General features: G+C 43.6%; 1 protein-coding gene across 1 annotated transcript; it reads left to right on the top strand.

The window, feature by feature from the left end:
• Positions 1-2,513: 2,513 nt before the first annotated feature.
• LOC105944939 (olfactory receptor 2W3-like) lies at positions 2,514-3,449 on the top strand. Its single transcript, XM_012951779.2, has one exon. The coding sequence runs from the start codon at positions 2,514-2,516 to the stop codon at positions 3,447-3,449; it is 936 nt and encodes a 311-aa protein (XP_012807233.2).
• Positions 3,450-11,206: the final 7,757 nt, after the last annotated feature.

The following is an 11,206-nucleotide window of genomic DNA, read 5'->3' as shown; positions in this document are numbered from 1 at the left end:
TTACTTAGTTACCCTAATCTTCAACTAAAAAATACTGAACCCATTAGTCAAACAAACTCTTTGCCAAATCCTTCTAACATTCTGCAGATCTTACCGCCTCAATTTGTGCCAGAGTGGACCAGTTCTTTTAATTTTCTAAAGACTGAAAATTACCTGAAGTTCCTTTCATTTTCCAGATCAACACATTATACACAAACATAGACATACATACACATGCAGTTAAATATCAGCGTTTTGAAAAGTTAGAAATTAGTTGAGTGTGGTGGTCTACACCTGTAATTCTAGCACGCAGGAGATTACAGCAGAAGGACTTTCATGAATTAGACGCCACTCTGGGCTGTATAGTGAGTTCCAGGTCAGCCTGAGCTACAGAGTAAGACCCTGTTTCAAACAAGAGAAGTTGGGAGCCAGGCATGGGGGCACACACCTTTAATCCCAGCACTCACGAGGCAGAGGTAGGGGGATCATTGTGAGTTTGAGGCCACCCTGAGACTACATAGTGAAATCCAGGTCAGCCTGAGCTAGAGTGAGACCCTAACTCAAAAAACCAAACGAACAAAAGAAAAAAAGAAGTTGGAATGATGCAAGTGCCCATCTGCCTAACAACCTGTTCACTATGAGGTTCTACAGAAACTCCATACTGCCCTGTGTTATCACCCTTAAGTGTTCTCTTTGCCCTCTGTGCAATTTAACAGCTGGGCAATGACCAGACAAAACCCGAGCACCTTGCCTCACCACGCTCCCGCTTCCTGCCTGACAAGCCCGAGCTGTGGATTCTCCCTGGGGCGTGGCTCACCTGCCTGCACAGCATCTTCATGACAGCTCTCAATCCAGAGCAGATGTCTTTTTATGTAGATTACTATGGCTGGCGTCCTGTCATCATACTTAAATGTAAAGCAGTCCTAGAAAATTCTAAATTCCAAATCCAATCACGCATCTACTATAAGTCATTCCAGGATTCTCATTCTTTAAAATTTCTTGGGCTGCAGAGATGGCTTAGTGGTTAAGGTGCTTGCCTGCAAAGCCTAAGGATCCAGGTTCAATTCCCCAGAACCCACGTAAACCAGATGCACATGGTGGTGCACGCCTCTGGAGTTCGATTATGGTAGCTGGAGACCGTGGTATGCCAGTTCTCTCTGTCACACACTCTTTTGCTCTCTCATTCTCTCACATTTAAAAGAAAGGCCAGTCTGTTAGGCTTGCCTCAAAAAAATTTTTTTTTGAAATAAGGTTACTGGTTATAAAGGAATTGAAATGTTAGAATGGTAGAATGGAAAGTAACATTACTTGTTACTATGGGATGGGCAACAGTAAAGGGAAGAAACTAGATGACAATGGCACATTTACAGTCAGACAAAGATAAGTTTGAGATGCATTTTCTTTTCAACTGTCAGTAATAATAAGCAAAACCCTCAATCTCTCCAGAGGACATGGGGCTGGGTGTCACAGCTCTGCTCTGATGAAGCTAGGGTCTGGGAAAGAACACTGTAAATACCCCACTCAAGCATGGAACAGTAAGCATTCTGTTATAGCCCAGCAGCTCTTGAGCTACAAGACTCAAAAGGAAGGCCAGGCGTGGTGGCACATGCCTTTAACCCCAGCACTCACTTGAGAGGCAGAGGTAGGAAGACTACCATAAGTTCAAGGCCATCCCTAAGACTACATAGTGAATTCCAGGTCAGCCTGGGCTACAGCAAGAATCTACCTTGAAAAACCAAAAAGAAAAAAAAACTTGCAAGGATTAAGAAGACTATTATAATAAAATGACTCTTCATGGTTTGCATTAGGCAGAATAATAAGCATTGCATAAATTAATTCCTGCCTACTCATATCAGAGATGTGTTGCCTTTCTAACTCTCTAGCTAAGATAACCTGCCAACATACTAGGCATGAACCTTAGTTCCTTAGTTTATTTATTTATTTATTTTAAAGATTTTATTTTTACTTATTAATTACAGTCAGAGAGAGTGGGAATGGGCATGCCAGGGCTTGCAAAACCATCTCTCCAGCCCTATTTATTTATTTTACAGAGGAGAGAAAATAGGCACCACTGTAAATGAACTCCAAACACATGCACCACTTGGTGCACCTGGCTTTACGTGAATACTGGGAAATCTAACCCAGGTTGTCAGGCTTTGCAAGCAAGCACTTTAACCGCTGAGACCTCTCTCCAGCCTGAGCTTCAATTTAAATGAAGGTTTATCTGACCAAAGCAGCCATACCCATTATCCAGACTACTGATGGAGACTTGAGCGCATGGAGACCATCAGCAGCTCCATCACGTCCATCAGCACACTGCCCATCCTGACACGAGCCCATGGACTTTCTGCAGGCGTGTAACGATCATATTGACATGATCCCATGGACTTTCTGCAGGCGTGTAATGACCATCTTGACATGATCTCATGGACTCCCCGCAGGTGTGTAATGACCATCTTGACATGATCCCATTGACTCCTACAGGTGTGTAATGACCATCTTGACATGATCCCATGGACTCCTACAGGTGTGTAATGACCATCCCTGACATGACCAACAAGACTTGCCAGGGTCAGTTCATCCTCCTGGGCTTCTCAGACAGACCAGGCCTGGAACATGTTCTCTTTGTGTTCGTCCTCATCTTCTACCTGGCGACCTTGGCAGGCAACGTCATCATCATCCTTGTCTCCTGCCTGGACCCCTTCCTCCACACTCCCATGTACTTCTTCCTCACCAACTTGTCCTTCCTCGACCTTTGCTTCACCACCAGCTCAATCCCCCAGCTGCTTTTCAACTTGAGTGGCCTGGACAAGACCATCAGTTATGTGGGCTGCGCCATCCAGCTGTTCATGTTCCTGGGGCTGGGGGGCACAGAATGCATTCTCCTGGCAGTCATGGCTTTCGATCGCTTCACTGCAATCTGCAAGCCCCTTCGCTACTCAGTCATTATCCATCCCCAGCTCTGCTGGAAGTTGGTGTCTGTGGCCTGGGGCATTGGCCTCCTCAACTCCCTGGTTATGTCTCCAGTGACTATGAAGCTGCCACGATGTGGCAGGTGCCAGGTGAAGCATTTCCTGTGTGAGATGCCAGCTCTGATCAAAATCGCCTGGGTGGACACCGTGGCTGTGGAGAGCACTGTGTTTGTCTTGTCGGTGACAATTGTCCTGGCACCCCTGTCTCTCATCCTCATCTCCTACACCCATGTCGCCCTGGCAGTGATGAGAATCAAGTCAGCCGTAGGCAGGAGGAAGGCTGTCAACACATGTGGGTCCCACCTCACTGTAGTTGCCTTGTTTTATGGGAATATTATCTACATGTATATGCAACCAGGAAGGAATTCTTCTCAGGACCAAGGGAAGTTTCTTACCCTCTTCTACAACTTGGTGACTCCTATGCTAAACCCAGTCATCTACACGCTAAGAAACAAGGACGTAAAGGACTCACTAAAGAGACTTGTGTCTAGACAGTAAGGTGGGAGGACGTTTTCTAAGGTTGTTTCTTTTGATTAGTTAACATACATAAATAAATACTAAAGTAAAAATTTAAAATTCATCCAAAGACTTTTACCTACCCACAAAGCTGTAGTGGTAGGGAGGCCAGGCATGGTGACATTAACCTGGAATCCCAGCACTCATGAGACAGAGGTAGGAGGATCATTGTGAGTTGGAGACCTCCCTGAGACTACATAGTGAATTTCAGGTCAGCCTGGGCTAGAGCAAAAGTACCTCAAAAACCCACAAAAAAAAAAATGCAGTGAGGGTGAGGAGTATATTGTAAAGCTCCAAATATGATACCAGTGTTTAGCTGGAGGACTGGTGACAGTTCATATAACATCTTGTGTCTGACACACCAAATCATCTACTCTCCTCCTTTCTAATCTAGCTACATCTAACCAAAATCAAACAAAACCATGAAGCAATCCTTCAAACCTATGGATTGAGCAACAGAAATCAGAACCAAGGGGGAAAAAAATCTCATGATGAACTTCATTCTTGTTGAAGGCTTGTATAATTGTCATTTTTATCACAGAATTGAGCCAACAGAATGCCAAAGCACCTTTGTCTTCTAACAGCTATAAATTTCACTATGTAAAAAGATAGAAAATTTGTCTGGACATGGTCTACAATAACATCAAAGAGTCATGTATGGGACTGGAAAAATGGCTTAGCAGTTAAAGTCCTTGCCTGCAAAGCTAAAGGACCCAGGTTCAATCCTCCAGGTCCCATGTAAGCCAGATGCACATGATGGTGCATACATCTGGAGTTTGTTTGCAGTGGATAGAGGGCTTGGCTCACCCATTCTCCCTCTCTCTCTCTCTCTCTCTCTCTCTCTCTCTCTCTCTCTCCATCTGGCTCTAATAAATAAATAAAAATGGTTAGGTCAGGACAAAAATGGAGTCACAGTAGGAGGGCGACAGAGACACAAGGAAGTGGGTCATCACGTTCCTCAAGGAACCACTCAGCCATCACCCCTCCTTGCCTAACAGTGCTCCAGGTTTAGGTTTCCTGCCTCCTTATCTCTCATGACACCTGGTCAGTGGTTCTGGTCTCACACCCTAGCTATTTGAAATGTAAAGAACAAAGGAGTTCTTTTTCCTTCCTTGCCTTCCCCCAAATGAAGAACTCCATATGGCCCATGATCTATAATCTCAAAGCTGACTGTTCCGCTCTTAAGAGTCAGTCCTGGCAGCTCATGCTTACCCCTTCCCCCTGAATAAACGCTTCCATCTTTGCCGCAGAGTGGTCTCTGTGGTCTTGGTCACTCCTGCACCTTACATCTGGTGCTGAGACTCAGATAGGAAGGCTTCTGGTTGGTTGCCTTCTTGGGCAGCCAGACCTCCTTTCCCCTGACCAGACCACCAAGCTGCCATTTGACCCTCTGAAGGCATCGGACCATCTCTGCCTCATATGGGCTCTCACACCCCCTGTGATTTGGCCTCGCTTCTCCCGATCTGCTCTCTGCTTCCCAGTAAGCGCCCCTCTCAGGTTGGTCTGCTCTTGGGTTTCATCCCTCCTTGTGGAAGCCATGCTGGCACGCCATGCTACACCCCTTGGGCATTAGGCCCCAACCCCAGGTCTTGAGAAAGACTCCTCTGGTGTCTCGCTCTCTGGTCTACCATACCCTAAGGGGCGCCTTTTGGCTTGGTTGCACCATCTCAGGATACCCCCTTCCCTCCCTCATTTCCCTCTCCCTCCTGAGCTCTCATCTTCCATTGCCAGCCACTTTCATCTTCTACTGCGAGCGGCTTTCGCCATCAGGAGCACAGTCACCTTCCTCACCCACTAACAGGCTAGAAAGCTGACAGGTTGTGACCTGTACGGCCTCTGCCCACATGGGAGGTGCAGGCCCTGCTCTCCTTGATGGGCCAGGGGGTCATGTTGGTGTTCTGTATAAACCCAGCTTAAGCTCTGGTTTATTTTTCTCTCACCCTTGTTTTGCTCTTTCCCTGTCTCCTTAAGATGACTGTTGGATGACATCTCATCTTTCTCTGCAACTCTGCTTGGCCACATTCATAAGCTGGGCAACGGGTCAGAATGGCCTGAGAATGATACTTTTGATTTCCAAATTCTCACTGATTTAAAAAAAAAAAAAAATACAGGCAAATGGTCCAAAATACCCTACTTTTCACTCTGTATGCAAGGCCTTCTCTGAGCTCTACCTGCTCTTCCCACCAGGTCCTTCTAGGCAAGGTCTCAGGAATGTGCTCTCACTCAACCCCTCCCCCACACTCCTCCTCACCCTCTGCTTTTGACCTGGATGCCATACAGGACCTCGCCACAACTGCTCCTCCGGCTCCTCCAGCTCCCTCAGCCTCTCCTGACACCCTTCCTGGTAACAAGGTTTGACTTTAGTTTCCAAAGTAGTAAATAAAAGAGAAATTTTAAATGGGGATGCATGCATAACTTCTGAATAAATGAATGAATATGTCAAGGGAAAATGACTATCTAGAGTCTATATGAAAAGTGCACTTGACATAAATGTGTGCGTATGAGTATGTACGTGGCTCACAGCCCTAAGGCTGCAGAATGATTTCTGTTCTGAGCAGTGCTATTTCATTATGGGGATGTTTTCCACCAATTCCACTGTACAAGACAGCATAGCCAATTTTTACTGTTGAATGTCCCACAGAAGGAACACTAAAAGTAATTAAGATCATAGAAAATAAAATAGAAGATTTTCCTACTCTTAAAGAGTTGTAAAATGGGGCTGGAGAGATGGCTTAGCAGTTAAGTGCTTGCCTATGAATCCTAAGGACCCTGGTTCAAGGCTCAATTCCCCAGGACCCATATTAGCCAGATGCACAAGGGGGCGCACACATCTGGAATTCGTCTGCAGTGGCTGGAAGCCCTGGCACGCCCATTCTCTCTCTCTGCCTCTTTCTCTGTCTGTCACTCTCAAATACATAAATAAAAATAAACCAAAAAAATTTAAATAAATAAATAAATAAAAGAGTTATAAAATGACAGAAGCAAAAAGCTGCCTTGTAGCCCTAAGGAAAGTCCAAAACTCCCCAGGAACTTTAGGGTGCAGGGAGGCTCTTTCCCAGCTTCCCTGCCTTGCAGAGCCAGGGAGTTGCAAGCACAGGGAATCTCAGGATCCTGGCCTCCAGCATGATGATAAATGAATGCCAAATTGCTATAAACAGATGGGGACTTCTTATAAGAAATTTGTAACTGTTTTACATTTATGAAACTACTAACAGACAATAGCCTCAATATTTATATTTAAATTTAAAAGGACTTGATACTAAATTTGTAAAAAAAAAATTCTAAAACTTCTAATAATGTTTAAATCTACTTTCATATTTTTAAAAATGTGTTTCAGGAAAGTTATAAGAAACAAAGTTCCAAAATCTATATATTTATTCTAGGTAAATAGTATAAGTCAAATCTGGCCTACTCTTTCAAAAAAGTTATTTCAAGAGGTCTTTTGAGGGGGAAAAGTGGTCATATTAAAAGTGTTATGGTAAAGACAATAAAACTTTTTGTTGGTAGTTATGAGAGGAAATAACGAAAGAAGATAAACTGGAGAGGAAGCTTTAACTGTTGAATGTTAAATGTTTTATTAAAAAAAATGTTACAGAGTGGTTACATAGATTGTAAAGTAAAAGTATGCAGCACGCCTTTAATCCCAGCCCTCAGGAGGCAGAGGTAGGAGGATTGCCATGAGTTCAAGGCCACCCTGAGACTCCATGGTGAATTCCAGGTCAGCCTGGGCTAGAGTGAGACCCTACCTCGAAAAAAAAAAAAAAAAGTATGCAGATGAAGGTATGAGTAAAGTATGTAGGTGGAGATATGAGTAAATTTGTGATTAGCCAGGGCTTACATCAGGCTAACAAAGTATGGCACTGGCTGGTAGCAGGTTACCATGGTATTTAGTTTGTAAACTTAACTTTAACTCATTAATGCTAATCTGGTCAAAATAATGGTCATGAAAGACTGAATTTAGAGTACCCAACCAAGGTAACTAGGTTCCTCTATTTGTCAACCTTTTAACTACATCATAAGGTTAAAATCGACTCATTAATATTCTCTCCTAAGGTTATTATATCTAAAACCCTGCCTCATTAAAAAAAACTCACAGAGGAAATATTTACTCTTTTCCCCTATGTTATAAGGTAAATAGGCCACATTTGAGACATTAAACAGTATTTATCTGTCACACACTTAAAAATCTATTTACTTCATGGTAAACAGTAAAAGAAAATTCTAAAAAAAGTTATGTATGACTTTAAGATGTAATGCCTCCAACAATTAGTCTTAATGCTTTAATTTTCATTTATGTCATTACTGAACAAGTTTACCAAAGTACCACAGACAGAAGTATAGAGTTGGTTAAGGTTCAAATAATTAAAGATTATGCCACAATTTTGTGTATGTTAACAGATTAAAAATATTTCTTTTTGGCTCAGAAGTTAAAGGTGCTTATTTGCAAAGCCACACATCTATATTTCAGGTGCTGTGCATAAGAACTCCTAAACTCTGGAACATGATGAAAATAAAAGTAGAATATGAGAAAAGAGCCTAGGTGGGTGTGGCTGTATTTATATGTAATAAAAGAGATATGGCTGTGTAATTAAACGTGTGAGTCACTAAAAGTCTGGCAACAGCAAAAGGTCTCTGAAAAGACAGTGCTTTTAACTTTTCTCCCCCAGGAGGCTGAATAGCTCTTTCCAGCATCATGACTGCTAGTTGGCAGAGAGAAGGCTTCCAGCTGAGCTCCAGCTTGATTTCCCCGTGTCCTGTAGACTAAGCGTGTGTACTCTTCAGCAGTAGGGTATCACCATCTAGTTCTAGTGGGCAGCCAAGAGCCTCGGCAATAGCCTGTATGGTCTGGGGGCAGGCATCAAAAGCCTTCCTGACTAACAACTCACTGGAAGGTATCCCACCCCTGGCACTGAAATTTTTCTGTAACAATCTATAGCTTCTGGGAATAGCATTACCCACCCCCACAGGGTACTTCTGCCAACACTCTATTTATTTACTTATTTTGGTTTTTATTTCCAGGTAAAGTCTCACTCTAGCCCAGGGTGACCTGGAATTCACTCTTTAGTCTCAGGCTGACCTTCAACTCACATCAATCCTCCTGTCTCTGCCTCCCCAGTGCTGGGATTAAAGGTGTATACCACCACACTTGGCTTTTTTTTTTTTTTTTTTTTTTAGGTAGTTGTCCCACTCTAGCCCAGGCTGGCCTGAAACTTACTCTGCAATTCCAGGCTGGCCTCAAACTCACAGCAATCCTCCTACCTCTGCCTCCCAAGTGTAGGGATCAAATACATGTGTCACCATGCCCACCTGTTTCCTTTTTTTTTTACCATTTTCGTATATATACAAAAGTATTTTGATCATAACCCTTCTCATTATTTAATTCTGTCTCCTGTCCCCACACACTTCCCCACCCTTCTTTTCCAGCTAGTTCCAGCTTGATGTATTTGAGGGACCCAACAGTGTGCAGGTAAGAACAGCTGCTGCAGTGTTACAAAGCAACGACCACTTCCTGTCCAGGAGACAGCGCTCCTCCCCACCCTCTGGCTCCTAGGTTCTCTCCGCCCGTCATCTGCAACATCCCTCCCTAAGTCCTGGAGGATGTGATCGACATGTCTCATCTGAGCTGAGCACTTCCCTGCCGTCTCCTCTCAGCACGGTCACGAGTTTCGAGTTGCCCCAGTAGTTAACGCCTTCTACAAAAAGAAGCTTGTCTGACTGAAACTGAGAGCAGCACTAATCTGTAGACATGAACATGAACATTTAGAGGGCAATTTAATGAGCACAACAAGTCCGTATTCTGCCAAACAACAGCGGTAGCTTCCCACACTCCACCCATTGGCCTATTACCTTCTCAACCATCCATTTTTATTAGGTTTTCTTTATTAGGTTTTATTACTCATGAATTCCCCTCCTGTGAAGCTGGCCTCAAATCCTATCAGAAAGCAGTTGGTTCCCCCCATAACAGTCATGCCACCATTTCACCTATGGGCACTTCTTGCCTGGCTGGTCAGTTGTATAGTGCACAGGGCCCATTGCTAGTTAAGATTGTGGATTTTCTTCCCCCTCAACAGCTTGAATAGCACTTGCCAGCACTATGACAGCTAACCAGCAAGGAATAAACTATCATATCTGTTTTTGTTATATATATATGTTGTTTATTTGCAAAGAGAGAGAGAGAGAGAGAGTGTGTGTTCTAGGGCCTCTTGCCACTACAAACCAACTCCCAATGCACGCATCACTTTGGGCATCTGACTTTATGTGGGTACTGGGGAACTGAACCTGGGCCATCAGTCTTTGAAAGCAAGTGCTTTTAACTTATAAGCCAGCTCTCTAGCCCCTCTGTCTCTTATAAAGAGTTTCATTTTTATTTTTATTTATTTGCATGTGTGCATGCCCATGGGTGTATGGGCTCACTAGGGTCTCTTGTCACTGCAAATGAACACCATGTCCATACAAACAAACCTGAGATATATGCACCACTGTTTACATCCAGCTTTACATGGGTGCTGGGGAAACAAACTGAGGCTGGCAGGCTTCATTAGCAAGCAACTTTGAACACTAAGCCATCTCCCTAGCCCCCACCACAACATAATTTTTTAAACATATTTTTAAGATTTATATTTATTTATTTATTAGAGACAGAGAGAGTGAGAGAGAGAGGATGGGCATGCCAGGGCTAGAGCCACTGTAAAGAAACTCCAGACACAAGTGTCACCATGTGCAACTGGCTTACATGGATCTTGGGGAATTAAACCTTGGTCCTTAGGCTTCGCAGGCATGCGCCTTAACCGTTAAGCCATCTCTCCAGCCCACACAACATAATTTCTTAAAGGAAGGGGAAATCATCAGTACCAAATACATCAAGCAAAATGCTAGGTTATCTATGTTGTGCGACAGGAAGGGTATTGAAATGTCACTGAAAGCAGCTTCTCCAGAGTCCTATGAAAGAGCACCAAGAACAAGATTTGGAAGTCTGGTTGGCATGGGCAAAGTGCGAGTACCTTTTGTGTTCTAATAAAAAGATTTCAAGTTGGGGCTGGAGAGATGGCTCAGCAGTAAGGCTCTTTCCTGTAAAGCCTAACAACCCCGGGTTCAGTTCCCCAGTACCCACATAAAGCCAGATGCACAGGTGGCACATGCATCTGGAGTTCATTTGCAGTGGCTAGAGGCCCTGGTGTGCCCATTCTCTCTCTATGTGACCCTCTCTCAAATAAATAGAAAGATTGTGTTAAAGAACAAAAAGAATCAGAATGGATTGAAAGGAGCTGGCCATGGTGGCACATGCCTTTAATCCCAACACTCTGGACAAGTGAAGCAGGATGATTCCTACTAATTCAAGGCCAGCCTGCAATATATCGTGAGTTCAAGGCCAGCCTAGGCTACCATAGTCCCACTCTACAGATAGATTTAATTCTATTTTCCTTTTACTTGTTTAGATTTTTGCTGCCGGAAATTGAACTGAGGACACAGAAAGCACTTGCTCTACACCTGAACTCTATGCCCCAGCCCCTTACTGATATTTTTCTGACAGGGTGCACAATCATGTTTTAGAGTATGGATGGAGGGCATATGAAGATGAAATAGATCAGGTATGACTGACTGGTCAGATCTCTTAAACACTGGAAAGTCATACCATTGACAGTATTATTGAAACAATATGGAAAAAGTAGCCCCAGAGATTTATACTTTTTTTTTGTTTTGTTTTGTTTGTTTTTTGGTTTTTCGAGGTAGGGTCTCAC

The sequence above is a fragment of the Jaculus jaculus genome, chromosome 13 (genome assembly GCF_020740685.1).
Source record: "Jaculus jaculus isolate mJacJac1 chromosome 13, mJacJac1.mat.Y.cur, whole genome shotgun sequence".
Lineage (NCBI taxonomy): Eukaryota > Metazoa > Chordata > Mammalia > Rodentia > Dipodidae > Jaculus > Jaculus jaculus.
This window is presented reverse-complemented; position numbering and strand designations above follow the sequence as displayed.

Coding starts and splice junctions, on each gene's coding strand:
- LOC105944939 (XM_012951779.2), top strand. CDS start 2,514: ATGACCATCCCTGACATGACCAACAAGACTTGCCAGGGTCAGTTCATC.